This window comes from Syngnathus leptorhynchus, chromosome 3 (assembly GCF_054491065.1).
Source record: "Syngnathus leptorhynchus isolate UIUO chromosome 3, UIUO_Slep, whole genome shotgun sequence".
Taxonomy (NCBI): Eukaryota; Metazoa; Chordata; class Actinopteri; order Syngnathiformes; family Syngnathidae; genus Syngnathus; species Syngnathus leptorhynchus.
Window position 1 is genome coordinate 18,814,463 of NC_141197.1, and position 26,706 is coordinate 18,841,168.

The following is a 26,706-nucleotide window of genomic DNA, read 5'->3' on the forward strand; positions in this document are numbered from 1 at the left end:
ACCTCCAATACAAAATATTACCAACCGAGGGCTCTCGCTCTGCTATTTTGTGAGAAAAACATGTCAGCACTTTCTTCTCTCCATATTTCTTTTATTGGAAAATACACATAATGTTTTTATTTTTTATTTTTATTTTTTTTACAAGGCTAGTCTCTCCATTCTCTTCTATTGCAGGGGTGTCAAACTAATTTTTGTTGCTGGCCGCATTGTATTCAGTTTCCTTCGGAGGGCTATTATGACTGTCAACGCCTTATAGACAGTTTGAAATCAGCAACTGGTAAAAACAGTTTAAATATTTTAAAAAGAGGAATGCTAAATTTCTGGCAATTATCTATTTTTTAAAAGACAAAACAATATGTAATTTTAGTATTGACACAGGAAGTCGATGCACAATTTGTTTTCGCGGGCCACATGAAATAATTTGGCGGACCGTATCTGGCCCCCGGGCCTTATGTTTGACAACCTATGTTCTGTTTGAAAGCTCTTTGGTTCCTTCTGCAGGGTCTCATTTCTCCTCCCCAATTTCCCAAAGGGTGCGAAGACTTTATGACAGTTTAAACTGTGAAGGGCTCTAAATTTGACTTTAGCTGGGAATGAATCCATGTAGTTAAAATAATCACCGAGCTCTCAAGAGACTCCCTTAGCCGAGCTCTCACACTTTTACATCGCTGTCCAAGTCCCACTAACCTACTAAAACACCATTAGGGAAATATCACGGGGGACTTTCAGCACTCTGAACTTATATATAAGCGATGTATAAGTTTGCCGCTTATAAAAAGTCCAAACGTAAGATGGTTGAGCCAAATTAAATAATTTTCCAGACATATGATGTCGCTCAAGTTGAAATCAGAGCAAAATACGTGTCAACTTACCCGTCTCACAATATCGTCCTGTGAATCCTGAAGGACAAACACACATGTTGGGGGACACACATGTCCCGCCGCTCCTGCACCCCTCTTCGCAGAAAGCTGAAAAGACAGGGAAAAATATTTTTCTAAAAACGCTATCACACTTGCAGCTGTTAGGAAACACAAAGCATAAATGGATTCTTTCTCACTTCTGTAATATTTTTATCATTCTACCATATGTGTTCTAATGCCCTGCTGAGGGTGTGTAAGTTGTGAAGTTGTGAATTTATACGAAATATTGAAAACATCAAGCAGTCATATGTGAAAACAGCCACGCTTGCAGTTATGATTCAGTACTTGAATAAGAATTGCTCAGCCTCCTGTGTGATTCATTTTAACACGGCCAAAGATTATTGATCAGTCGGCTTGAAGCATTTCTAATTTTGCATTTCTAGTTTGCAATTCTAAAAGATGTGTGCTGGTGAGAGCATATAGTAACGATTTTTTGAGTGATGCCACCTCAAACAGAGAAACACAAAGCAGATGGTCTGGTTTTCATTAAAAAATTTGGCACAAACACACACGACACAAGAGTAGGCGGCTAGCTAACAAGTGCAATTAATCCCTCACCAAGAAAGCAAAAAGTAGGGAAAGTTAAACAAGTGCATTCATAAAAAATGCCTTGAGTACTAAATAATGAGTCGAAAAATGAGCCTAATTGACTGAACAACCTCGACACGTGTATGAATGTTGTAAAAGATCACAACAACAGCTAGAAAGCGCAAAAATATTTACATAAAATCAAACACCACTGACTGTATATTTAAGTGACTCGCTGATTTAAAAATTCCCTCATCAAGAGCCTGATTGCTCCTCTACTAATAAAGCTCAGGCTGAAATATTAATTACACTTGTATTGACTCAATCTATCTGCAGCACTAATCATCATTTCGCCGCCATCAGCGTTCTGCTGCTCGTCTTTTCCAACTAATGACTTTGAAACACGGGGAGGGGAAACCACAATGACCGTCGTAACACTCGTGATTCATTATTACGTGTATCTATATGCAACTAATAAATTGGGCTGCAGTAAAAATTAACGTTCAGGCTTCATTAAGTCTTGTGATTTTCAATATGTATGCTATTTTCTTAATCTTGTGATGAAGTCTTAATTAGAGCAATCTGTCTTCACTCTGCCGCCTCATCTTCCTGATGAGGCTACGCATATTCAGAAGAACGGTTGTCAGGGGAATACGTGACGGACAGACATGGGATGAAGCAGAATAAAACGTCAATATTGGCACTCCCACACAGGAGTACAATTCAATTTAAAACTTCTCTAACCACTTTTCACACTTATAAACTGCTTGGTCTTGGAACCAAGACAGACTTTTGTGGCTGTGTGTGGTGGGAATGGAAATGTGGAATTGTAGTTTATTGGTTAGTAGTTTATTTTCTGGTCTCAAATAATGTACTAAGATAAATCATGCAAAGAAAACCAATGAACCTAATATCTGAAAAAATATGATCAAAGGAAAATAATGAGAAAATATTAAAATATAATAATAAAAATATCATATATGATATATATATTATATAAGAAGAAAATAATAAAATACAATAATAATAAAAAATATATAAAATACATAATATATATATATATATATATATATATATATCTATATATAATATAGATATTTATATACATATTTAGCGTCATCAAGCAGCTTCAATCAACCGTAGTAGCTTTCATCATTCGCTTTCCTTTTTCAGATTTCTCCTTCAACAATATTACCTTCTATTTCAGGAGCGGTGCTAGTGCGACGAATAATCCATGCTATGATGGCGCCTCCTTCATTGTCACTCCCGTGACCTCTGGTTAAACTATCTGGATGCTTAAGTGAGCCTGTTGCTGACTCGCGACTTCTCGAGACATGCTTATACTCACAGATTTGCTATTTGAGTTTCCCATTATGGACCTAGATTGCTTTCCAGTGGGTGGTGAGAATCAAATCACTCCACTATGTGGCACGGCTAACAGCCCCGTTCACGCTCATTGGGCATCTAAGGATCCATCTCAGAATTAGTGTTGAAGTGAACAGTGAGAGCCGATGGGTATTCCACCAATTGCGAGAAATATCGAAAGCGTATTTTAATTAGAGCATGGAAGAAAACTCCGCTAATTATGAGCTTCCACGGCTGCACAGTTCATTGATGTGATGTGTTAATGCTTTGTTGGTCTTGTGATAATGACAATTTTTTTCTTTAAATAAAAGCAGGACATTTCCATATCTTAGGATTGGTCATCAAAAAAATAAGTCCACATTGACTTGACTTCCACCTTAAAAATGTGTAGACATAAAATTTTAATTAAATTTTTACATTCCAGTAAAAATTCAGTATTGAGTCACATGAGTAAGAAGCGATGCTATATATCAACACAGAAGTTGCACGTCACTGCAAGCCATTGAGTTTCCAATGAGTGAATAAATCAATACTTGTAAAGTAGCGCTTGGCTGCCTGTTGTTTGGACTGCTAGAGGGACAAACAGCCTTTGGAAACAATGAGCGCTCCGAATAAGGTCAGAGTGGGCTTGTAAACCTCACTGATGACCTTGTTCGGCGTAGGTCAACTGCCTCAATCAAACTGGGATCTTTAGAAAGGTTCACCACAAAAATATATTCAGCTACAAACACACTACAAGGTTGTGTTGAGCTTCTTCCATAGGATCTCAAATAATGACCCTGCTTACTTGACAATAAAAACGTGCGCCAGACGGTCTGCGTAGATTAAAGCTGCATTAAGAATGATTTTTGTCATCATAATGCATCCGCAGCGGCTTGCGAGGGCAGATGATCAATACCTCTGACATAGCAATTTATTACACCCACTGTGCTTTGAGTGAGAGTTCTTTTACTCAGAGGAGCCGCCATATATTCCAATCACCTTACAGATGGATTGCCTTCAGCTAGTAGGAAATTATGGAAACATTTGAAAATTCTGCCAAAAAATGGCAAGGTTGCTTACGTTTAGGAAATGTGTTTTTGGAAATTTATCTGAGCTATACTTTATTTAAAATGGTGCCCAGTTGTAAGGAACAGGCAGTTGTGGGATAATCAGATGTTTTGCTTTCCAGTGGTCAAGACAATGCTCATGACAACAATCGACTCGACGTACACTTGTGAGCTTGTCGTTTGATGTTTATGAAATCCACTGCAGATGGTTTTGCAAGCTTGCCTCTGTAACCAGATGGATGAATTAGACTGAGATGACACCAGAAGCTATTTGTTAATGGTCAACAGGGGAATGAAAAACACGCAAGCCGACAAGAAGATGTTTTTTCTCGTGATGAATGTAATCGCAGATTCTCAAATGTTTATTTATTTATTTGTTTATTTGATTCATTCATTCATACATACATTCATCATACATTCATTCATTCATTCATTCATTCATTCATTCATTCTTAGAACAAGTGAACTGGCTTAAGTCAATTTTCTATTGCAAAAATGTTGAGTACCATTTTACCATAGTATACTGTGTATTCTTAAAATGAAAATAAATCCTAAAAATGCGAATGAAGTTTGGCTAATTGAGCTTTGGAAATTTGAGATTACAGTATTTTTAGTATTTTTCAGCATTACGGAGAATATGCCAACCTGCAAATCTCTTTGAACGTATTTAACTTTTACAGCGACCAGCAAGACAACGAACATTTGAAAATAATAATTTCACGGCCTCTATTAAAAATCTGCATGTGACTAAACATTCATTGTGAAACTCACCATTCCCATCACGTATGGGTGATTTAATCTATTTCAATCTGTGGAAGAGTCACAGGGGCAGAGAAGCTATCAGAGGAGCAAGAGGGGAGGAACAGGGACGCCCTTGGCACTCGGATGTGAGGAGCTTTCATAACTAAATGCTGAGCGGGATCAACGAATCCCTACGTCCAAATCCATTATTGAAGCGCGCACACACACGCCGAGGTCGCTGACGCCACACTTTTCACCACCCTCTGCTCTTTCACTGATAAGACGCCGTTTACTGCTGAGATGCATGATGTCGTGCGGGAATTACACGTGACACATGCTGCCAGGTTCTGGAGGAGGGATGCACAAACTCCGAGATGCATTTGATCGGTCAGGAGATTGTGTTGACTTGTTTTCTTACGGTATTTTCCGGACTACAAGTCGCATTTCTTTTTCATAGTTTGGCCGGGAGTGCAACTTATACTCAGGAGCGACTTATGTGTCAAATTATTAACACATTATATCATTTCACATGTTATTTTCACACTAAACTGCAAGAGGGCGCTCTAGGCCTGTGGAATAATTGGAACTGCAACTGACGATGACCCTGACGTAAGCCACAAAGAAGAGGAAGCACCGCATCTTCTACCTCCGGAGTTAGCGGAGTTGTTTAAAAGTGACACAGAGGACAACGATTTCGATGAATTGAATGATTTGGGGTGACATGGATGGTTCAATGAACTTGTTAGAATGTTATTTATGCTAAAGTTATTTGAATAACTGTTAATATGGCACGTTCTCAGTTCCTTGTTTATGTGACGTTAGCATAAGGTAGCGTTCAGCCTGGTGGTATTTTAAATTGCTTTTCAAGAGGACATGTTTGTTCTTGGTGTTGGCTTTTATCAAATAAATTTCCCCCCAAAATGTGACTTATACTGCAGTGCGACATGCGTCTTTTTCTTCTTTATCATGCTTTTTATGGCTGGTGCGACTTGTACTCCGGAGCGACTCATACTCTGGAAAATATGCTACATTTGCTTTCATAGTCTCATTGGATTGTTTGTGTTTTTGCTCAGCCAATCCAAGCATGTTCCAACATGGTGTCAGCTTGGATATGTCAGCAAATAGGAAAAGGAAATCCGTAGTGTGGACGGCGTTCATTGCTTCCCTCAAGAAAAAGCTTCTCTGAAGTGTCATCCAGTCATCCCGAAAGACAGCACATGGTCACGATGAACGATGGATCAGGTAGTGAGAGTGACAGACAATGATAAGTTGAGAAAAAAAAACAGTTGACAGGTAAGAAATCCCTATTGAGAGAGGTTAAGCATATAAAGAGAGACATTTAAAGGCAGATCGAGTTTAAATGTGTACTCCTCAAGCAAAAATCGTCATCACGGCGAGGCACCGGCCCAAAAATAATTGCCTCGCATGCTAATTGCCAGAAAGTGTAAAACGTGTACTTTCTTCTTTTGCGTCCACAATTAATCACCGCTTGGCGCAATTAAAATAAGACGCAACTGCCCTCTGGCACAGCCGAGAAGCTGCGGCACATTGTATTAAAATGAGTCGAGGGGAACAACCATTATGTAAACATCAAATTAAATCCTTCACACTTGTAAGGGGAACTCAAGGCTCCAGCCATCAACTCCCTTCCTTCGTACTTATCTTCCGCCACCTTCTTCCTAAAGTAAACATTCTCCCTTGAGAATTCACAAATCTTTTGTCAAACACAGTTCCTCTGCGATTAGCCCTGGTAGGAGGATGCGAAAAGAAAAGGATCACGCTTTTGTCTCCTGATTCTACTCAAGCGCTTTGGTCTGTATAGAGCGGCTCTTGGAGATGAAATGGGCCATGAACACGATTAGCTGGCTTATTCAACAAACGACACGAGCTCTACGATAGGCGGACGATCATTAGGCTGACGCTGAGACAATGCCGATCTATAATTGTTTGCTTTGCTCCCGTGGAACTGCTGTGGCCTATTTATCGTCTTGTGACTTAATAAAATGGCAATTGACACAAAGGCGACACCTTTCTTCCCTTGAGAGAGCCACGACCACAAAAAAAAAAGTTTGTGGTGTCCTAACCTCTCATTTTGTCTCAATTGCAGCTAAACCAGATACAGTCGATTGCCATCAAATATTTTCAATCGATGAGCGCCATGTTTGTTTTCAACCTTCTGCTGCCTGCTCATTGCTTGACTCTGGTTGAAAGCCTCAGACGGTCACATGTGAGAATATATAAAAGGCTGGAATGAAACTGGATATGCAGTATGTGTTGAATTATCCTCAACGCTGCGTGAAACACAATTTAATGTGTTATAGGAAGGGGATGGAATGAAATAGAATCACGAGTGAAGAGCAATAAAGTTACAAACTGTTCAAGAGACGTTAAAAAAAAAACATTGGTCAACAGGGGGAGACAGATTTTGTTAGATTAAAAAAAAAAAAACATGGAAAGGGAAGGCGAAAGAAAAAAAAAGTTCCAAACTATGCTCCTATAATGAAGGGGCACAGTATGAGTTTGGAAAAAAAATCCTCAACAAACAACCACTTTGCAAAGAAAAAAAATATATAGCAGCCCATGAACTTCCCCAAAATACAAAAAAACAAGTCAATGATGAGATTATTCTTGAAAATGTCTTGCCCCTTAGCAATCCAATTAGGTAGGATTTTTTTTCCCAAAGTTCCAAAATGAATGACGTGCAACACCTGCACAGCTTTCAAATGGCTCCTCTAATGACATTTTTGGCTCTGACACCTGACTTTGCCTCGCTTGCCGTGGATACGTTGCTCAAGGCTGGCTAAACACGATTCTTGCTCCTATTAATATTAACGGCGACAGACAGAGGAGCAGCAGTCGCACTCAGACTAATTCCCTCCGTCCTACGGGGGATGCAGTGATGTATGAGCGGGATGAAATGGGAGGCACAGGTCGATTGGCCAACACCGTCACATTCACACAGTAATGAGATCTCAGGGGGGGGGGGGGGGCGCGGTAGAGGCCACTTCCTCCAACTCCTTTCTTGAATAATACTAATTGGCCGGAATAGGACAGGAAGTCATTGGAAGTTTTAGGGACATTATCATTAAGTACACTCGGAAAACAGTTGGGCCAAAAACAACCGACAAGCAAAATTGGGTTACTCAGACTGTTGGGTCAAGTTGACCCAAATAGCGGGTCGGAGCTTTTTTGGACTCAAAGTGGGTTATTTTTACATCCACATATTCCAAATAGTGTAGAAAATTGCCACATTTCATATTCTTGACAGTAATTCCATATATTCATCTTTTTAATCTTCTGCTCCTTCATTTGCACTTTGCCAATGACTCCCAGCATGAAAAACGCGCTGTTAGCGATAGATTCAGACTGTATATTGCCTCCATGTTTATATATGAGCTTGGAGACATTCCAGAGGGAGAAAATGTATGGGAAGCATTTTATAAATTGCATTGATCTGTCCCAAGACTTGCGTTGTGCCTGCTACCCATCTTAATGCCTTTGTGACATCAGCGTAGACTGTATGTGTCAAACTCAGGGCCCGGGGGCCAGATACGGCCTGTCACATCCTTTTATGTGGCCCATAAAGACAAATTTTGCAATAACCTTTTGTGTCAATACTAAAATGACAAATTGTATTTACTTTTAAAAAATTGCTAGGAATTTTTAGTACCATTCATCTTTTTGAAGTTTTTGCTAGTCCGGATTTCAAAAGTAATGCTTCATCAGTTTGTTGTGTAGGTTGTACTGTATAGAATAAATATAAGGCATTGACAGTCATAATGGCCTTCCGAAGGAAACTATGGTTACGATGTTGCCCGTGACAAAAATGAGTTTGAAACCTCTGGAGACAGTGGGGCCTCAGTCGAGTACGTTTTGTCATTTGCTATTATGAGCTCATCCCAAAACAAAAAAAACCCACTGATAGACTGAGTACACAGTATTATCTCAGCTGTGTTTAAGAAGCACCGTAAGAATAACAGCTGGTGATTCATCACAACCGCTCACTGTCCCATGATGGAACGCATTTTGTGGAATCACACCCTAATTAATGAGACTTTTATCTTTGGATGACAACCAAGTGCTGCCACAGTGCAACGCGATAAAATTTCACGAAAGGCTCCTCGTGAGCTTGTTATTGCCCGATTTGGTAGTTAAACACAGCACATATAAAGACTGTCAAAATCCCTTTAAAGCCTTGTGAGTGCTTTTTTATTCTTCAATGTGATTTTTTTAATTGTGATTTTAATGTGAATGAACTGGCTTACTCTGTTTTAGTGAAACCTTTTATGACAAGTGTAATTTTCCCAGCATAGACATTTAAATATATTTCCCATTATGCGACAGTATGTGTGAAATGAGTTTTAGCCGCACATCTACCATGTCAATTAGAATTTGCATTCCAAGGTCTCACGTTGTTGTTTTTCCTTTGGGAGTCGAAGCTCAACAGCCACCCAGCATGTTATAATCGGCTTGTAAAAATGTACATCAAGCCATTCACATCTTATTTACAAACACATTTAACTGTAGCATTTGGATCATTTTTATGCCAGTACATATTTTGCTCTAAAATAAAAAGTGATAGCAGAACACAACACTATCCAGGTTATCTACGCTTGCTGTCATAAAATAATGTCTCTCTTGTACTAGAAATGTTATTTCTCAAGAGATTCCATGTTTGATTTGACAAGGACCCAACTTTAGTGCACTAAAAAAGAAAACAGTGTATTTTTCAATTTAGTGGCTCCGGTGTAGGCAGTTTTACGCACAATTGAATCAGGGAAAGATGATGAACCTATGTCATGTTCACGGGATGCCAGAAAAATCAAGTTTCACAATGGGGAAAAAAAATCTGTGGCCTGGTAAGGTGATCAGCAGAAGGCCTTAACCAGACAGTCAGAGATGTTACTACGAGACACCCCATCACTCCTAATTGGTTGACATGACCGAAGGGAGGAACTTACCTCTGCAGATGGTGCCGTTCCCAACGTAGCCCGGCTTGCAGCTACACAGATGTCCTCGAACGGTGTTGGTGCAGATCGCATTCTCATCGCACGAGTTCTGACGACTGGCACACTCATCATGTTCTGGAAGAGAGACATAGCTTATGTGAGAAGTATTACAGCAGCAACAGTTGGCTAACTTAGCCAGCCGGCGGCTCCCAACTATGTCGGAAGATCAATCTCTCTTCAGTAAAAAAACAAATCCCAGAAGTAGAATTAAGAGGATCTAAGACTGCAATATGACATCCCTGTATTCGAGCTGGTTGACTTTTTAAACTTTAAAAAGGAAATCATCCTTCATTCATTTTATCATCTAAGCATCGTATCCGCCCATTGTGTTGTAACAATTTATGCTAACGAGACAACGGGTTTGTTGATTCATCGTTTGCAATACTGAGTACGAGCGGAGTCCTCCCATTGAGAATTTATTTGAAAGCAAGAGTCAACAATTTCTCTCAACTCAGACTTTGTGTATCCACCCGCTGGAGTGATTTCATCTTTGCTGCAGTCCATATACGTTACACATGAACATGTTCCACTAATGAGACAATCTGATGAAGCTGTTGTGGAAACGACATGGGAATGGCACGATGTAGAAATAATATGCAGAATAGAGTAAAAAAGAAGCATAATTATTCATATTCTTAATTGCATAATTAAAATAGCATGACAAATTGCAATGATGCGATTTGATTCTAAATATGTTATTCGTTCATTTCAGTGTTTATGCTTGAATTTATCAGATTAATTTTCTAACATCTGATTTTCAATTTGAATATGGAACACTTTCAGATTATTATACGAGACGGTGGAAGAATATTTCCTTATATCCGAACAAAGTCTTTAAGTACTGAACATGTTCTTTTCTCCTGAGGCAGCCAGCCTTCTCCTTGGGGCGCACACTCCTCATGAATATGCAGTTTTGGAAGTCATGACTAATACATTTTCCTTAATTAATGAGTGGCAAGATGAACGCCCCGCAGCAGCTAGCTGAAATAATTTAGCTTTTGTCTTCCCGATGAATGCTCCCTATGCTGAGATAAAAAAAAAAAAAAAAAAAACGGAAGGGTTGGTATTGTGATTCGGGGTCCTGTTTTAAGACAATTTCACTCATAGTTTATTATGCTCAGATTCCTTCACTGGGCCCCCAGTTGTGTTCTTATTATATTTGATGTATTTTCTGTCCCCATGCTTATTTTCTAGTTCGGCCTTGATGCTCACCTTGATGTGACGAGAACTGAGCTGTCTCCGGGGTCGCAGGGGGAAACAATATTGATTGGTTGTTGCAGTATTTAGCTGAGGGAGCATGGATTCCCATGAAATTAGTCCAGTAAATGTGTAATAACAATCTCCATGCTAAAGTGGCAATTTTCTGCAGACCCAGCAGTCAATGAATTCTACCAGACAGCTGCTTTGCCTGTGTGATACTTTACAGTGTTCCCTGAAGGATTGCACAGTGATGCCTTGACTTACAAGTTTAATTTGTCATATTTATGTTTTCTGTCATTGCATGTCCCATGTGTACAGTTACACAACGAAATCAATTTTTAGTCAGCTGCTCTTCTTTTAAAATGTCTGTGTGATCTGTGTCTCACTTGCATAAAACTATCATCCCCCTCAATACTGAGCGATTTCAACCAAAAAGTTGGAATAGCTGTGAAGTGTTCTGTAATTCTCTGGAACTCTTAAAATGCAACATTTTTTTTTCTTCTGTTGCAAATGAATATATTTTGTTGTTATAATCTGTGGGAGCCCAAACAAAGCATTTACATTTATTTCAATTAGATTCATCATGTCTTCGAAATGCTACGTATATGTAGATTCTTTTGTTCAAACAATGAAAATCATTTTTCATTGTCTGACCATAAGAATCTACACAAAACATTGACATTATTTAATTTGCTACCCTACGAATTTGCAGAGCTCAGGGCTACGTCTGAGATGCTTTAGCTGTTTTGTACATTAATGAAAAGCGTGTTTCATTAATGTGTCCTGTCAGAAAACATGCATTATATTCTTGACGTCTCTGTGTATTCACCCAGGGGAAATGGAATCAATGCCTCTCCAGAGAGCGCAACATCAAGCTTTCCGCACAGCGGTGTAACACGCAGACAAAAATCACTGTAGACGTCCTTTGAGTAAGTGGAAAAGAAATCTTGCATCAAACCTTTATGAGGAGCTAAATATAAACACTGGCCTCTACAGACACAATTATGAATTGATGAAAACTTACATGACTCCTGCTCAAACCAAGTTTGATGGGTTTATTAAAATGACTGCTCCTTTGCCAGCCTTACAGCATAACCTTCATCTTTGAAAAGCGTATACAGGGAGGGTTGCCAAGGTTACCGTGCTTGTCACACCTGAGCTCAACATTCATTATATGTATCATTGGAATTAGATTTGATTAAATTTTCATTAAACCAATGTGTCTGCGGGGGGCTCCAGCGTCGGAATGTCGAACAATATACAAGGCATGCCCAAAATTAATGTCAGCTCCTTCTTATCATATGCTATAACATCGGTATCAAACTCAAGGCCCAGGGGCCAGATACGGCCCGTCTCATCATTTTATGTGGCCCGCGAAGACAAATTGTGGATCCACTTCATAAGGTGATACTAAAACTACAAATTGTCTTCACTTTAAAAAAATAGAGATATTGCTAGGAATTGTTATGACATTCATCTTTTTAAGATATTTGAACAGTTTTTACTCGTCTCTGATTTCAAAGATAGTTATTCATCAGTTTGTTGTTAGCTTATACTGTATATAAGACATTTAAACATTACTGTGAGTATACAATGCTTTTCTCAGTAGTAAACAATATTACCCAAAGCAGTTAAATGTCATTTTGTTTCAATCAGACAACAATGGAATCCAACAGCTCGTTGTGTCAGTGTTATGAGTAAATATTAAACTCGGCATCTGCACAAAGCGGGACACGACTGTAAAATCCATCATAAGATACAGTACACTGCAGGAGCTGGACATTTTCCGCGATCACAGATGGCACATCACTGTTATCCACCAACACGTGAAGTTAGGGCTCATAATGACCTTCCACAGGGAAATCATTTGTGTTCTGCCTGCACTGAATCATAAAACTGAGTGTAAACACCATTCATCGTTGCCACTTATGCCAATTGGCCGGAGCTGTATATTCCGAACACAATTCATTATTTATTGTTACAATTCTAAAATACATCACTATTTCACTTTGTATAGATAACTAATCACCGAGAGGAAATGTGCAACTGTGGATTGACTGAATCAAATACTGAATCAAATTCCCTAACGAGGCTGCAGGGTATTTCCCCACACTGGCGGAGCTAGAATTGTTTTCCTTGGGGATCCGTGGGGTGGCCAAGGCATCACAGCAGTGGCCCTTGGATTCATTTGAAAATATTTAAAGATATTTTCTTTAAAACCCAAAGCATATTTCAGTGGGGACCAGTGCCCAAGCGGCTCCCCTCTCGCTCCGCCACGATGCAGGTCAAATTAGGGCTGGATTAACTCGTGTTAAATTGTTGATCAGAATAACTTGAGATAATGTCTGAATGAAGAAACAATGCCCTGTGAGCGATATTAATTTGTCTCTCTGTCCATTCCCTGTTTTCCCCGAGCTGCTTGCTTGCTTCCATAGAGGTGAAATCAAGTGGAACCACAATTACTGCAGCTTCCTATTGTTTACGGGGCACTGTCAGCACAAAGGACAGCCCCCAAAGCAAGGCAGATGATAAAAGAGAAAGAGCACGAGATAATGTCTAATGGCATTTTATATCTCAGAGGAACCATGCAGGTTTTTTTTTTTTAATATAAAGGAAAATTATTTCTGAACAGAGAGGTGTATATGTGTGTGTGTTTTATTCTTATTTATTATTGTTTTATTTATTATTATTTATTTTTGTTATTCTATATTTATGTTTATTATTTTTCTTTTATTATTTTTTGTATCAATTGTTTTAGTCAATACTACTGTTCCAATGCTTTTTGTGGTAAGTGGATAGAATCGTCAGTATGGACCAATTACAGGAGCTTTTTATTTCCATGTCGCACATATGAAAACCTTGAGTGCACGCAAGAGAATTTATCTTCAGGAGCACATGTTTGCTGCTCCGAGTCAGCAGCTCAAGACACTTTACAAGCTGTAAAATAGATTGATTGTCCACGGATGCTTGTCCCTGTGCCTGCCAAGTCCAAGCTAATTAAAGTACACTAAGGGGGGGGGAAAAAAAAAAAAAGGAAGCGATAATGAAGAAGATTGTACAAACAACCCGCTCTAAACTGACACGGTGACCTAACAACAGGTCATGCTCTGTATTACATAAGGACAAAATAAAACACAGTATTTGTTGATCATTCTCTATTTTGTTGAGAAGTCACGATATTTTTAGACTGCATAGCAAGTGTGGACAACCTGAATGACCGCAATTACTTCCTTATAGCCATACGGGCTCGGGCAGACTGTAACGAATACATTCATGAAAATCAATTCCTTTCATTTTTCTGCAGGCTTTAATTTCAGATAACAAATAATTCATCATCGCGCTTGCCGAGGCATGATACGACATTATTCTGACAAGAGCCGCCAATTTTCAACACCACCTCTGAATGACACCACAGGCTATCCCTCGCCTTTGTGAAGGTAGCCGTGGTGGTTGCTTTCCACTTCCTCTGGCCATTATTAAGAGCTTCTACCTGCTGTTGCAGCACCTGAAGGCAATTAGCACGCAGGTGGAGAAGTCATAGGAAATGTTGGGCTTGCTTTTCTTTTTATCCGCACACAGCGTAGGGCATGACGTGCAAGAGTGAGTCGGTTCTGAAAAAACAACAAACTTACCTGTGCATGAGTATTGGTCCACCCAGGTGAAGCCTGGCAAACAGTCACAGCGATGGCCGCCGGGCAGGTTGACACACACCGTGTTGGACTGACAGTAGTGCATCTGGGTTGCACATTCATCGATATCTGAGAACAAAGAAAGAATGTTCTTTTAGATCTGTGAAGCAATAATAAGTGAGATGGATCGCATGCAGGAGGTGACAGAAGATATTTTTTTAAAAATGGTCGTTCGTAATGATTGTAGAGTGTTGTCCTTAGAAAGTGTAAAAGTGACTTCGGGCTCTCGTTGCGATTGATTCAAAGCTCATAATTTAGTTCACTTTTCTACCCGGTCTTAGCCATAGTAAAACATTTTATAAAATATTTTATCGTATCCAATGTTTGTTCCGCTTTTTGCGGGCTGCTGACAGAAATGGAACTGTCATTGCAAACAGGAAGGATTTTTTTTTTTTTTTACTCGGTAGGATACGTCTGACTCCCCCTGCTCATTCTCACATCTCTGCTGCTTTATTCATGCAGTGATGTAGGTCACAACTGGAGAATAGCTAAAAATAAGACACGATAGGGCTTGTGTGTGTGTCTGATGCTTCCACCCCTTTGTGTCAATGTGAGTGTGTGTGGGCAGAAGGGTTTGTGTGTATCAATGTAGCAATTTACAAGGATAAGACCTCATCTAACGTGCCAGTTACTGCGCAGAGGTTAATAAAAAAACGGGTTCTCATCCTACTGGGATGATGACTCATTTGATAACCTTTGTATGTCGATAACGTGCTGTTATCTGTAAGCGTGAACATCACACATTGCAGTTTACGTTTCTTTGATGTCTCCAAATACTGTTGCATCATCCTGCAAAATAGGAACGAAGAACACGCGATACAATCATCATTTTCTGGTTGCTATTATTTAATTGTTTTTTGGTTTGCCGCTGTGAATTGACATTTAAACATTTGGTAGTTGCTTTGTGTGTCTTCTTGATACACAGTGGAGGGATTTGCCCCGGCAATTTGCATTCTCCTTCTTCTCTGACCTCTCTTTGTCACCCTCTTTATTTTTATTTACACTGAAATTAATCTCACTCAACAATTATGCAGTGTGATAATTGAAGCTGGCAGAGTGTGACACAGAAAGCACACACAGACAAACGCACACACACATTTGATATTTCTTCCAGAACACAGACATACAATCCCCTTTTCAATGACTAGACTCGTAGTGAATAGATAAAATATCATAAGACACAATACTTGCTAACAAAAAAACATTACCAATCAGCACGGCAACAATTGTGAGTAGTAGCAACACTACTAGCGTAATGACGTGACAACAGAAACTAAGGTCCGACATATCCAACTTGTTAACCGATGTCATTATGAAGCAAGCATACTCCTAAAAGGCAAAAAAAGAATGAATCGACTGCCACCAATAAAGCTGTAGTTAACTCATTCACCGCCAGCCAGCCCAGTTCAAATGGATATTTGACGTCTATAGCCGTCAATGGTAGCGAACGAGTTAACAGAAAAATTTCTCATTGACAAAGCGTGTACTGGTGTAACGTGTGACAGTTTCCGGGCACACGCATCAAACACCTCAAGAGTGGTACAGCATGCCTGTCTAAGGACTCTCCGCCGCTGACTGTCTTTTAGCGCTGCTCCGTCTTGATGCACTGCCAGCAGCGCCATGCCACACAGGGATGGAACTCCAAAGTGTCATGAACAGCCAACACCAAATCAATGGCCATCCTCTCACCTCCCTGAAGGACCTCTACAGTCTGGCAGGACATACGCTGAGTTCAAGGACAAACACATTCAGTTTCTACAACAGCCCAATCACAATGTGGGACAGTAACCCACTTTCATTGTACATCGTGCAGTGCCAAAAACAATCCAAATTAAATGTAATTTTTTAAAATAAATAATAAAATAATTATAATAGTGATAAAAATAATTAATAAAAATTTAAATAAGAGACACACAAAATGTGTCTGGGATGGAACCGTTTGAAATCTTACCGATGACAGCTATTTTGAGGGGAACACATACTATAAATATTTGATAAAGCAGGATGTGAACGATTAATTGGTGTCATCCTTTGTGTCATCATGTGATAATTAACACTGAGTGATGGGCTGAGGGGGATGTACAAGCAAATGCAAATAACATGTCAAGTTTTATTTTGGTGTCATTAAAAAAAAATTTGAGCTCTGTTCTAATTGTTGTGGATGTGCAATGTACCTCAGAATGTGTTTGAAGATTCCTAATGAGCTGTATTTGCGTCTCTGTTCTCAGTCGATGATGATGATGTCGGAACTTTTCGGTGAGTGCAAAAACTTGGAGAAAGCTCAGCTGTTGAGACGTCGGGCTTTGTGAATATACGACTATTGATGACTGCAATCGATGAATACAAAGCTCCAAGCTTTCTGGATAACAACGATGTGTCCATGCATCATTTTGCAGAATGTTCTGTTGAGTTTGTTGACAGTCTACGGTGACAACGAGAAATATTAGACATGCCTGCTAGCAACCGAAACAAAACTCTAACATCAAAGCATCAGAACATAAATTGGTATTTCATGTTACTTTTAAATTGACGTAAATTTATTTAAAAAAAAGTCAAATGAACTATTGTTGAACCCACAAGAATCCGGGTCCACTGTCTACTCTCTAGAACCTTGAGCTCCTGGTTCAGTATACCACACGAACACTCAGCATCCTCGTAAGAGAAAAACCCGAGCAGCGGTCTGCCTGAAACGACCCCCTGCCCTTGGATTGAGGACCATCTCCTTGGTCTGCCTGGCTGATTAGTCCCGCACCACTGCGGAAAACTCGATTCCTGAAAGGTCAACTGTGAATCGGTGCAGTATTGCTCTCCACTCAAAAACAACATAAGGAGATTTGCGGAAATTACACAATCATGAGTTTTGTTGTGCGCCAGCCGATGGGGGAGTGATCATTGGTAAAATAGAAAACCACCCCCTTAATTTAGTCACCATGGGGGATTTATTTTTTATTTGTTTTTTTTTTTACAGGCAGCCACACTTTCTCACCAGAACATCAGTGCTCTTATTCTGGGATTTATAAATGGTCTCAACATGAAATAGATATTTTGGAGACAGACCAGTATTCACACTCACCTTCATGCCATCATGTTGTCGGAGTTACCTTCAAAGAGTAACTTAGTTATTTTACTGCTTATCTGTCTAGCTTTGGATAGGACATAGAATAAAGACAACCTTTCATAACTCAATATAAGTAATTATTTTTATTTAGGCGGGAAAAAGGGTATTTATGGATTTTCACTATGCGTAAATGTTTGTAATGTATTTTGTTTGTTTTGTTCCATGAATAGAATTGTACAGCTGTGAGGAATTTTGAAAAAAATACAATTCCTATTCAAGAGTAGTTAAATGTCACTTACTGGTGCACTCGCGACACAGTTAATGGCACTTCCACTTAATGGTGAATGCTAAGTGGCAGTTGGCTTTGTGTGAGCTTGTAAGAATTGTTAATTGCTATAAACAAATGGATTGGGACTTTGTAAAATGCCGTCAGATAACTGTTACTGTACAAAATGTGACACTGTAAAAAAAAGTTTTTTACAGTAACACATATTTATATATATTATATTCATTTATATAATTTTTTACAGTAACTTGCGTTACTGTAAAAAAATAAATAAATAATATATATATATATATATATATATATATATATATATATATATATTAGGATAACACGTTACTTTTGAATATCACTGATCCTAAGTGTGAACTGTACCTACAATGCCTGCACGTAAAGTAAACCACTCCAAAAATTTGTATAAGACTTCATTTGTCTCGATTACATCACCTGATAGCTCGTCCTTGGCCCGACCATCATTGTCCTCTCTCGCCACCAAAGTCCTATCAGCATGCCGTTTGTACAGATCTCCGTACTGACTGAAGCATTCTCAACTTATAATTGAGACAGCAACCTGAAGCCCTGAGCAGCTGACATTCAAGGGAGTCTGAAGGACAGCTATGGAAACGAGCAGTGTGGAATAGAATACGCCGCTGGCGCAAACAGCAGGAAGAGGCACTCGTAATGTGAGTTCCTCCAGTGCTTACACATGAAGTGCAATTAAATGCCAGCAACAGCGAGACACAGATAAGCTGCGTCAATGGGAAAGAAATCCTCACAGTGACATCATTAATCTGGTCAGATATCGTTTACAGCGAGTAAATGACACAACCGGACTGAGGTTTACAACCTGGAAGGGGAATACAGTATGGCCTCACTTGAATTTCTGGAATGACAAAACATTCTGGACAAGGGGAGGAAATTTTGGGGACATAAAGGAATTTAGGTTTCACCTAAAATCAACAAACAAACAAGCACAATAAGTATGGGAAAAAGGAGCGTAAATGGCGCTACGGGCAAGCCAGTAGAGAGAAGGTCTCAAACTTGAACAGGTAACTGCAATGGACTTTTGAAAATTAACATTGCAAATGGCCGCCTGGCTTTCTGCCTGATACGACATGGCAGGGTTAGGACAAATAATGTAATTTATTTGACTGTGCTGATTAAAAAAATACCAGTCAGAAATATCTGAAGAAAGAGTCAGAGACTAAATGAAGCATGGAAGGAGCACACAAAGACGCAACGGACGAGATTATCCTTTTCATGCATGGCCACCGATCTGTTCACACACTGAATTTGAGGTGACGTTCCACTTTTCGAGCATGAATCAAAGCAAGTCAACCAACATGATTGTGTTTGTCACTCCGATATGGAGATCATTCGAAAGTTGACTTACCAGCCGATCCATTTATTTCAACTCCGGAATTCTGGAGGACGCCTCTATTAACTGTGAAGGTTTCAGCGTCGACTTGGATGATGAATTTTGGTTCTCGACAATCAAGATATCAGATTGCCACAGGGAACTGATTCTCACCTTGATATCTCTAAGAATTGCCTTCAATGTCATTCATTCATGGATTCATTCATTCATTTATTTTACACTCCACTATATTTCAGTGGCAATAACAGATCACAGATCATGTACAAAAAAATATTCTCAAAATGACAAAAATAATATTGATACTGTATTTAATATATATATAATTGCCTAAAAATAACTGCCCATCAAAATGGAGGTAATCTTTAACAATATTTTTGAAATCAATCATTACTGAAGTTCATCAAGCGGTTAACTAAACGTAATGGCAAAGCATGATTCTAACTACTATTTAATGTAAAAAACAACAACATGAAAACAGGAGAAAGCACACTAACCATATCCCAGAAACTGAAAAAAATAAAGAGAAAAAAATGGAATCGATTGATTTCCAACTTAACGGCTTCCTGTGTAAAAAGATACTGCCAACATGACCTTGCTTTGACCCCTGAACAATTCTACGGTCACTTAGTTCAGTCCTCATCATTTCCAAGGCGACACGCAGTTTTGTTCCTCTTTCATTTCACCCTGCACACGTCAAGGTCACCTGCCAGACGTGCGCTGAGCGAGACACATTTTTAACACTCAACTTAAACCTGATTTACTCGAGATGATTTCAGGTTCCACTTCATCTACTGTCTGTGTGTATGTGTCCTCCATCACGCCTATGTCATGATGAATGCTTGGCCAACGGAGCAGGAGAGTTGGAGAGAGAGAGAGAGAGCGTGAGAGGAAATTCACTTTCTCCTCTGACTTTTTATCGCTCTATTTCATCACGGAAATCACCTCGTTTATTGTGAGCACTTCGCCATTCATCTCCTATACTCAGTGGCAAACCCAATTTTCTGTGTGTGTGTGTGTGTGTGTGTGTGTGTGTGTGTGTGTGTGTGTGTGTGTTTGTGTGCATCCATATGCTGAATTAAAAGGAATGCCCTAATGTGGTGAACTATTACGAGCCAGTCGGGAATCCTCACTGGCAAAAAACCAACATAAAAAAATTTAATTCAAGGCATATTTTGTTTAAACAGAATTTGTCGAGAGGCTAACTAGAGATAGTCAAATAATGTGTCCAAATTTAATTAAAAAGTAACTGCGTAGTAGGGCTGCACAAACAAACTTTTTGAATCGATTATTCCATCAAATTCTCGAGTAATCCTTTTTTGTTTTTATTTGTGAAATACTATTTCCTCGCAATGCAACTGCAATGCTAGCAATATCTAGTGGACTAGAAAAAGGGAACCTCTGACAAACAAAAAAGAAGTTTGCGCATCGCTAGTCAATCTGGTGAACGGCGGTTGTGTTATTATCTTTGGCTAATGCTAATCGCTATCTTGGTCGACAGTTCCAGCAGCTGTCAATAAACTCATCATTTTCCTTTTTTTGCTCATTGGAAGATGCCATTATTATTATTATTTGTTTATTTATATTTATTTTTATTATTATTATTATTATTAGCCATCTGCTGATAATCATATTAATTTCTTGCTGCATCCATTCCAAAACAAGTTCAAACTGCTTGACTTGGGGAGGATGCGCTCGCCGCTTAATACTATTAATAATTCACAAGCACTTCTATAGCGGTCTAAAACGAAGTGTGCGGTGTGCCGGGATCTTCAGAGCAGGAGCAGGAGGACAGCGGCAGCGGGGTTCTTGGACTAATGTAACATGACAGCATTCACCTCAGATGATAGAGAGTGGAAGAAAACTATCAAAATGCTTATAAATATCTTATGGAGCGAGTGAAGAGAAGCGCAACGGGGGGAGGGCACAGGACGCAGGGAGCAACTGTCAAGATGTGCTTCCCGCTCTGCGGCAGAGGAACATTTCACGCAAGTCACACGGACGACCGAGATGATGTTATGTGTTTGTAAGCATACGTGTTTCGCTCAGCGTGCGCTCTCCAAATCACCGCAATAGATCGAAAAGGAAGTCAAGTAGGTAAAATATAGATGGATTCCGGCGGTAGCATCACAAGGACAAAGAACGACACATTAACTCTATGTATGCCAGTAATACTCGTCATGGATATTAATGACCCAGGGTCCCGTCGACGAGTATGCTCGTCAACTTATTTTATTAACAAAAATATTTCTACAGCAGAAGTGAGGAAAAAGCAATAAGATCCACCCAAAGATGTCAAAGAAAGCTTCAGCATCACTTTTCATCACTGTCACAATATTTTTGCATTTTCCAAATTTCCCCATACTTTTCCGAGATGTACAGCCTCTCTGGACTCGCTATCTATTTTACATTTATGCATTAAAAATGTGCCTTGCTTTCTTCTGCGAGCTACTGGGAATTTCATATATTCACTGTATTCATTTGGGATGCTGCTGAGCTGACATGACACGTTCTCATTACTAAGCAATGAAAATTACAAAGCAGAGGAAACGATGGCACAGACACTTTAGAGGAATAGCACAGCAGAACTAGGACAAACAAACAGCATCATGTCATTAATAACCAAAACTGCCTCTCAACAAACTGGCAAAAAAAAAATGAAAAAATACGGAAGCATTTAGAGAACGTGGGAAAACGGAGCAAATGTAATTGATAGGTTGTTAAAATCAAGCGCTCCATCACTGTCAGTTGTGCTTGGCTTCATGTGAATTATTAACTGCAATGTGACTTTCACATTCATCCTAATGAACATCCCTAACCAAGGTGAATACCAAGTGCCAAAGCAAAAGACGAATCACGGTGAGCGATCGCCTCTGCTGATTCTCAGGACAGCACAAGTGTCTTTTTTTTTTCTTTTCTTTTGATGCACAACTGGAGGAGGATTGCTCACTATTTTTTTTTTTCTTTTATGTCTCACTGAATGTGCGGGGAGTGAAATTTATTGCAGATTGAGCTGTATGTCATGCTTGTCCTTTGGAATCATGCTCGTGCTACAAGAGAATAAGTTGTGGTACAGTTTCCTGTAAAGACTATGATGATGATGTGGAAGCAAAACTATTTCATTCTTGATAACCCCTGCAAAACAACGTGGAATAAAAAAGCCAATATAAATCGCTGTTACATAATTAAACGCCACACCGAATAATTTGCCATGTCATCTTAGTGCCAACAATCCCTTGCAAGTATGCAAATGTAATGCAAAACAGAAAGCCCTTATGTAACCTGCTACATAATGTAAATTCAAATTTGTCGAGTGACAGTCAGCAGATGATTCTTATTTATGTATAGGGGAGGATGGAGGGGGCGGGTCTTATAATTTTTTTTAACTTAAACAAAGACAACAAAATATCCTCACACAAGTAATATTCACAGAGCATTTCAACAATTATAATTTAATAAATCAAATATATCTAATAAATCATATTTAATAATGTATTTAATAAAATTAAATATATTCAATAAATAATATTTAATAATATATTTAATCATTTAAAAAAGCATTCCGTATTTCAGCCCTTTGATGAAAATCTTTGCCTTTTCCAGATGGGATTCACTCCACATCCCTGAAAACCTGCACCGGATCAGAATCAATATTGTGGACGAGGGAATCTATTTAGGGAGCATTCTGTTGTCACGAGGTGACATCTGCTCAAGAAAAACATTCATCATACCAAATGACAATCACATTCCACCCAAACTGTGGCTGCTACTCAGCAGAAATATGTTTCCTTATGTAACGCGGCATATGCTTGAATATAAACTGCAGAATTGCGGATATCAATACTCGGGCTTGCTATTTTTGTCGGGTCGAGAAGGCAATGAGGCAATTGCATTTGCTAAGAAAACGCCAGTTGCATGAATAAAGAATGACAGAGGTGTTGATTGGCAGAAGGTGAGGCTGCGGGCAGAGCAGACATCTTGTTAAGCCCAGTGAGTAGCAGATGCTGCAGAGTTTGCCGCTGCTTCTTGAATGATTCATTTTTCTTTTAGCATCAGCGACCGCGCAAAACATCGCATTCTCGACTGCCGATTCACTTTCTTCCATAACATGCATTTTAATGACCAATAATGCTCGACTTTTTCTTTTAAGTCTCAGTCGCGGGCGTAATCTCGCTATTGGAAAGTCATGCAAGTTTTAGCAGTTGACCATTTTCTGTCTGATATTTACACATCAGCTGGAAAACAGGAGAAGACACGGAGAGCGTTTTATTCAGTCCTATACATATTTAATTGGCGCAAACTGCTCTCGAAGCTGCTTGAAGATATGAATAGCCTCTCTATGAGAATGACTTTTTTTGTTTTTTTCTTCATCTGAGGCTTGATTCACTTATCCAGGGCCACAGGTACAATTGTTGACCAATTACGTAATGTCTGTACGTTCGCATTTTGGATGAAATTGACTTTAGCAACTGAGCAGGAATGAAGCACGAGATCAAAGTTATACGCGAACAGTCAGGTGACAGGCGTGGCCGTGCTCTGCTTTCGATCAATCGCCAGATAACTGTTGTTGCTTTGCCAACCAAGCAGCCATTTTGCTACGCTGATTATTTGTGTGAACAGATAAGAGGTAGTTTACCTTTGTGTCAATCACAAGCACAGATGTTATTTAGGATTGCTCCAAACATCACATTGGAAGCTTTTCTGATCGTACGAGCTGTCATTTGCTTGAGTATTTATTTACATCTGTTGCTTTTTTTTTCCTTCTACCTTATTTGCCGTCCTTTCGAGATCAAGTGACAAAGAGTGAAACTGCATCAGGAGTATGGTGTGAAAAAATACGAGAATCACCTTGGAAAATCAAGCACAAGGTGCCAAAGGAGATAATAAATGTGCTGGAATGTACTAGATCTGCTCAATAACAACATAAATATATATGTACAGTAAAGAACATTTGAACAGTTGACCGGATGTCCTTGTAGTATTTATTACGTAGGTAGGGCATTTAAGTGTTACATTGGTTGCCATTTTAATACAAAAATACAAAACAATTTAAATAAATAAATCACAAAAATAAATAAATAGAAAAGCTTGCAAAAATCAACCTTAACTTTTACAATTTTACAAAAATGAACTAGAAAGGCAATAAGATAAAGACCTTAAATATGTTTTAATCTCCCAAGGGAATGACGCCAATATGAAACTTTGAATTTACATGAAGAAGTTTTTTTTTGTTTTTTTTTTAATGGTGAGATTACTAGAACATAAAAAATTTGCTGATTGCTGAAGGAAGAGCTTCGGTCCAAAGTCACAGCTCATCTCCAACGCGCTAAAGCAATTAAATCTGCGACAACTAGCATGGAATGCTGCTGGCAGCTTTAATTGTCAGTAGTTAAATAAGACATGAATATGGGGTAGCCCATAAGAATCGTTCGGATGCAGTTGAGCATAAAATCACCACCGCGAGGCAAAATTCTTGACATGACGTCGGACGGCAAAAAATAAATCCTCAAACAAAGCGGAACGTTTTGGAGGCTTGGCTGACATTTCCTCATCAAATGAATGTCTAGGCTTGAATATTCATGGAGTCACCAATGGATTTATTTTTTTTTAGCTAGAAGTTGATTTTTTTTATTTATTATATATTTTCTTATTTTTTATACACAATGAATATTGAAGCACAAATTACACAACTGGTGTCTTGTGTTGAAAAGACTTTTTAGTGAATCGACCAAGTGACTTAAAGCCTGAGAAATTCTCACTACATCATATACTCTGTATTAGTTGCTCCATTTTTTATAGAATGTAAAAGCAAGTTGCTCTTTGCCAGCGAACACGCATGTGGAGCGGACGTGTGCACCAGCCATTTGGCGGTGGATGAGAAGTCACATTTTTATAAAAATCCAAATGGGAAGTTGATTTTTAAGGTTTCAAAAGTAATCATCCACGCTTACAAAACGAAACCAAACTGCAATCCAGCCGAATTGGCCACCTTAAACAAATGAATAGTTGGAGGCAGCATGGCTGTTTTTTTAGGCTTCATTCCAGGGGAAATTTAAACAGCAGGCCCTCCGGTTTAAGGATTAGCACAGCAATCCCCCCACAGCACCAAAATGGATCGGAAATTGAACGGAAAATAAGAAGGGATAAATAACCATATGAGGCAAGGGGCCGGGGTGATGCCAAGGACAGCATGCAGTCAGTGTTGTGCAGATGGCAGAGATGGATGCCACCCAAAAGTGAGTTTGAAGGGCGCCTGTGTGTGCCGCAGTGTATAAACATGTTGTTGTTGTTCAGTGAGACAGGCAACAGCACCTGTAATTTACTTTAGGTCGTTCACTGACATTTCACCAGCCCTGTGACGGCGGCCGCAGCAGACCTTTCATTTATTTATTTTTAAAAATGTATTTCTATTTTTTTTTTCAAAACATTGCCCCTTGTTTTTGCCCATTGAGCTCACCTCTGTAGTCCAAAAAAAGGACAAGGGCGTATTACTATAAATACTACGGGGCGGGGAGTCCTCATTCTACAATAGCCTGGACCTGAGACGTTTCCTGTTTACAAAGGACTCAACTCGCAGAGGTAAACAATTTTTCATTTGATTACAGTTTCTTTTAGTACAAATGTAATGATAAATACATTTAAAAAAAATCATTTGATTACAGTCTCTTTATAGTTTATAAGACTTACATTTTAGTACAAATAATTAATTTACTACAAGGGAGATTTGATAACGAGAGGGCAAATAAAGCCTTCTTTTGGGAATAATTTTAATTTTGAAGAAATACTTCAATACCCCAGTCTATAATATAATTAAAAATAAATAAATAAAAAATACAAATTTTGAAGAAGTACTTCAATACCCCAGCCTATCATACAAGAAAAAAAGTAAATAATAAAATAACAAATTATAAAAAAAGGCAATAATAAGTAATTAACGACAACTGGGAACCACACATTTTAGGCCAAGGTATAATGGGCCTCGCTCATTAAGTGCTTGTAGATTTGTTTGGTTTTGGGTTATGATATTAAAAAAAAAACAAAGCGAGAGAGAGAGAGAGAGAAAGGGGGGGTGCAAAAAGCATACCCTTGCACATTAGCTTTCCTCTCCATTGCATCCCCTCCTCCTCGACCTCCAATATTCCAAATTGAGAGAGGAACATACGCCCCGGTTCCCTGCCATTACGCTCTTGTTTTAAGACCTCAGAGGCAGAGTTCCCACCGAGAACCTGATTGATTCGCAGAATAACGAAAAGAGCCAATTATTCTGCAATGCCACAGAGTGAGCACAATTCAGTCAGTCTTCCTGGCCAGTCCCGCAGGAAAGAGATGCATAATGCTCTTCCCATCACTGACACTGAATAAGGACAAATGAGGGTTATTACCAATTGCTCCCAATCAATATGCCACATTCTTTTGCATTGAGAGCATTACCATTAATGACTCCTCTCCGAAGACTCGGCGATAGAGTCGGAAGATGAGCAAAACATGA

At 39.1% G+C, this 26,706-nt stretch overlaps 1 protein-coding gene across 4 annotated transcripts in view; it reads right to left on the reverse strand.

Annotated features, from left to right (window-relative positions):
* The window catches only part of LOC147059622 (protein kinase C-binding protein NELL1-like), a 94,624-nt gene that overhangs the window by 10,866 nt on the left and 57,052 nt on the right, over positions 1-26,706 (reverse strand). For all 4 annotated transcript variants that reach the window (XM_085907916.1, XM_085907915.1, XM_085907914.1 and 1 more), the window contains 3 exons: positions 14,445-14,570; positions 9,565-9,687; positions 873-968 (listed from right to left, as the gene is read on the reverse strand). In XM_085907916.1, coding sequence (XP_085764042.1) covers positions 873-968; positions 9,565-9,687; positions 14,445-14,570 — 345 coding nt within the window. The remainder of the gene's footprint in view (positions 1-872; positions 969-9,564; positions 9,688-14,444; positions 14,571-26,706) is intronic.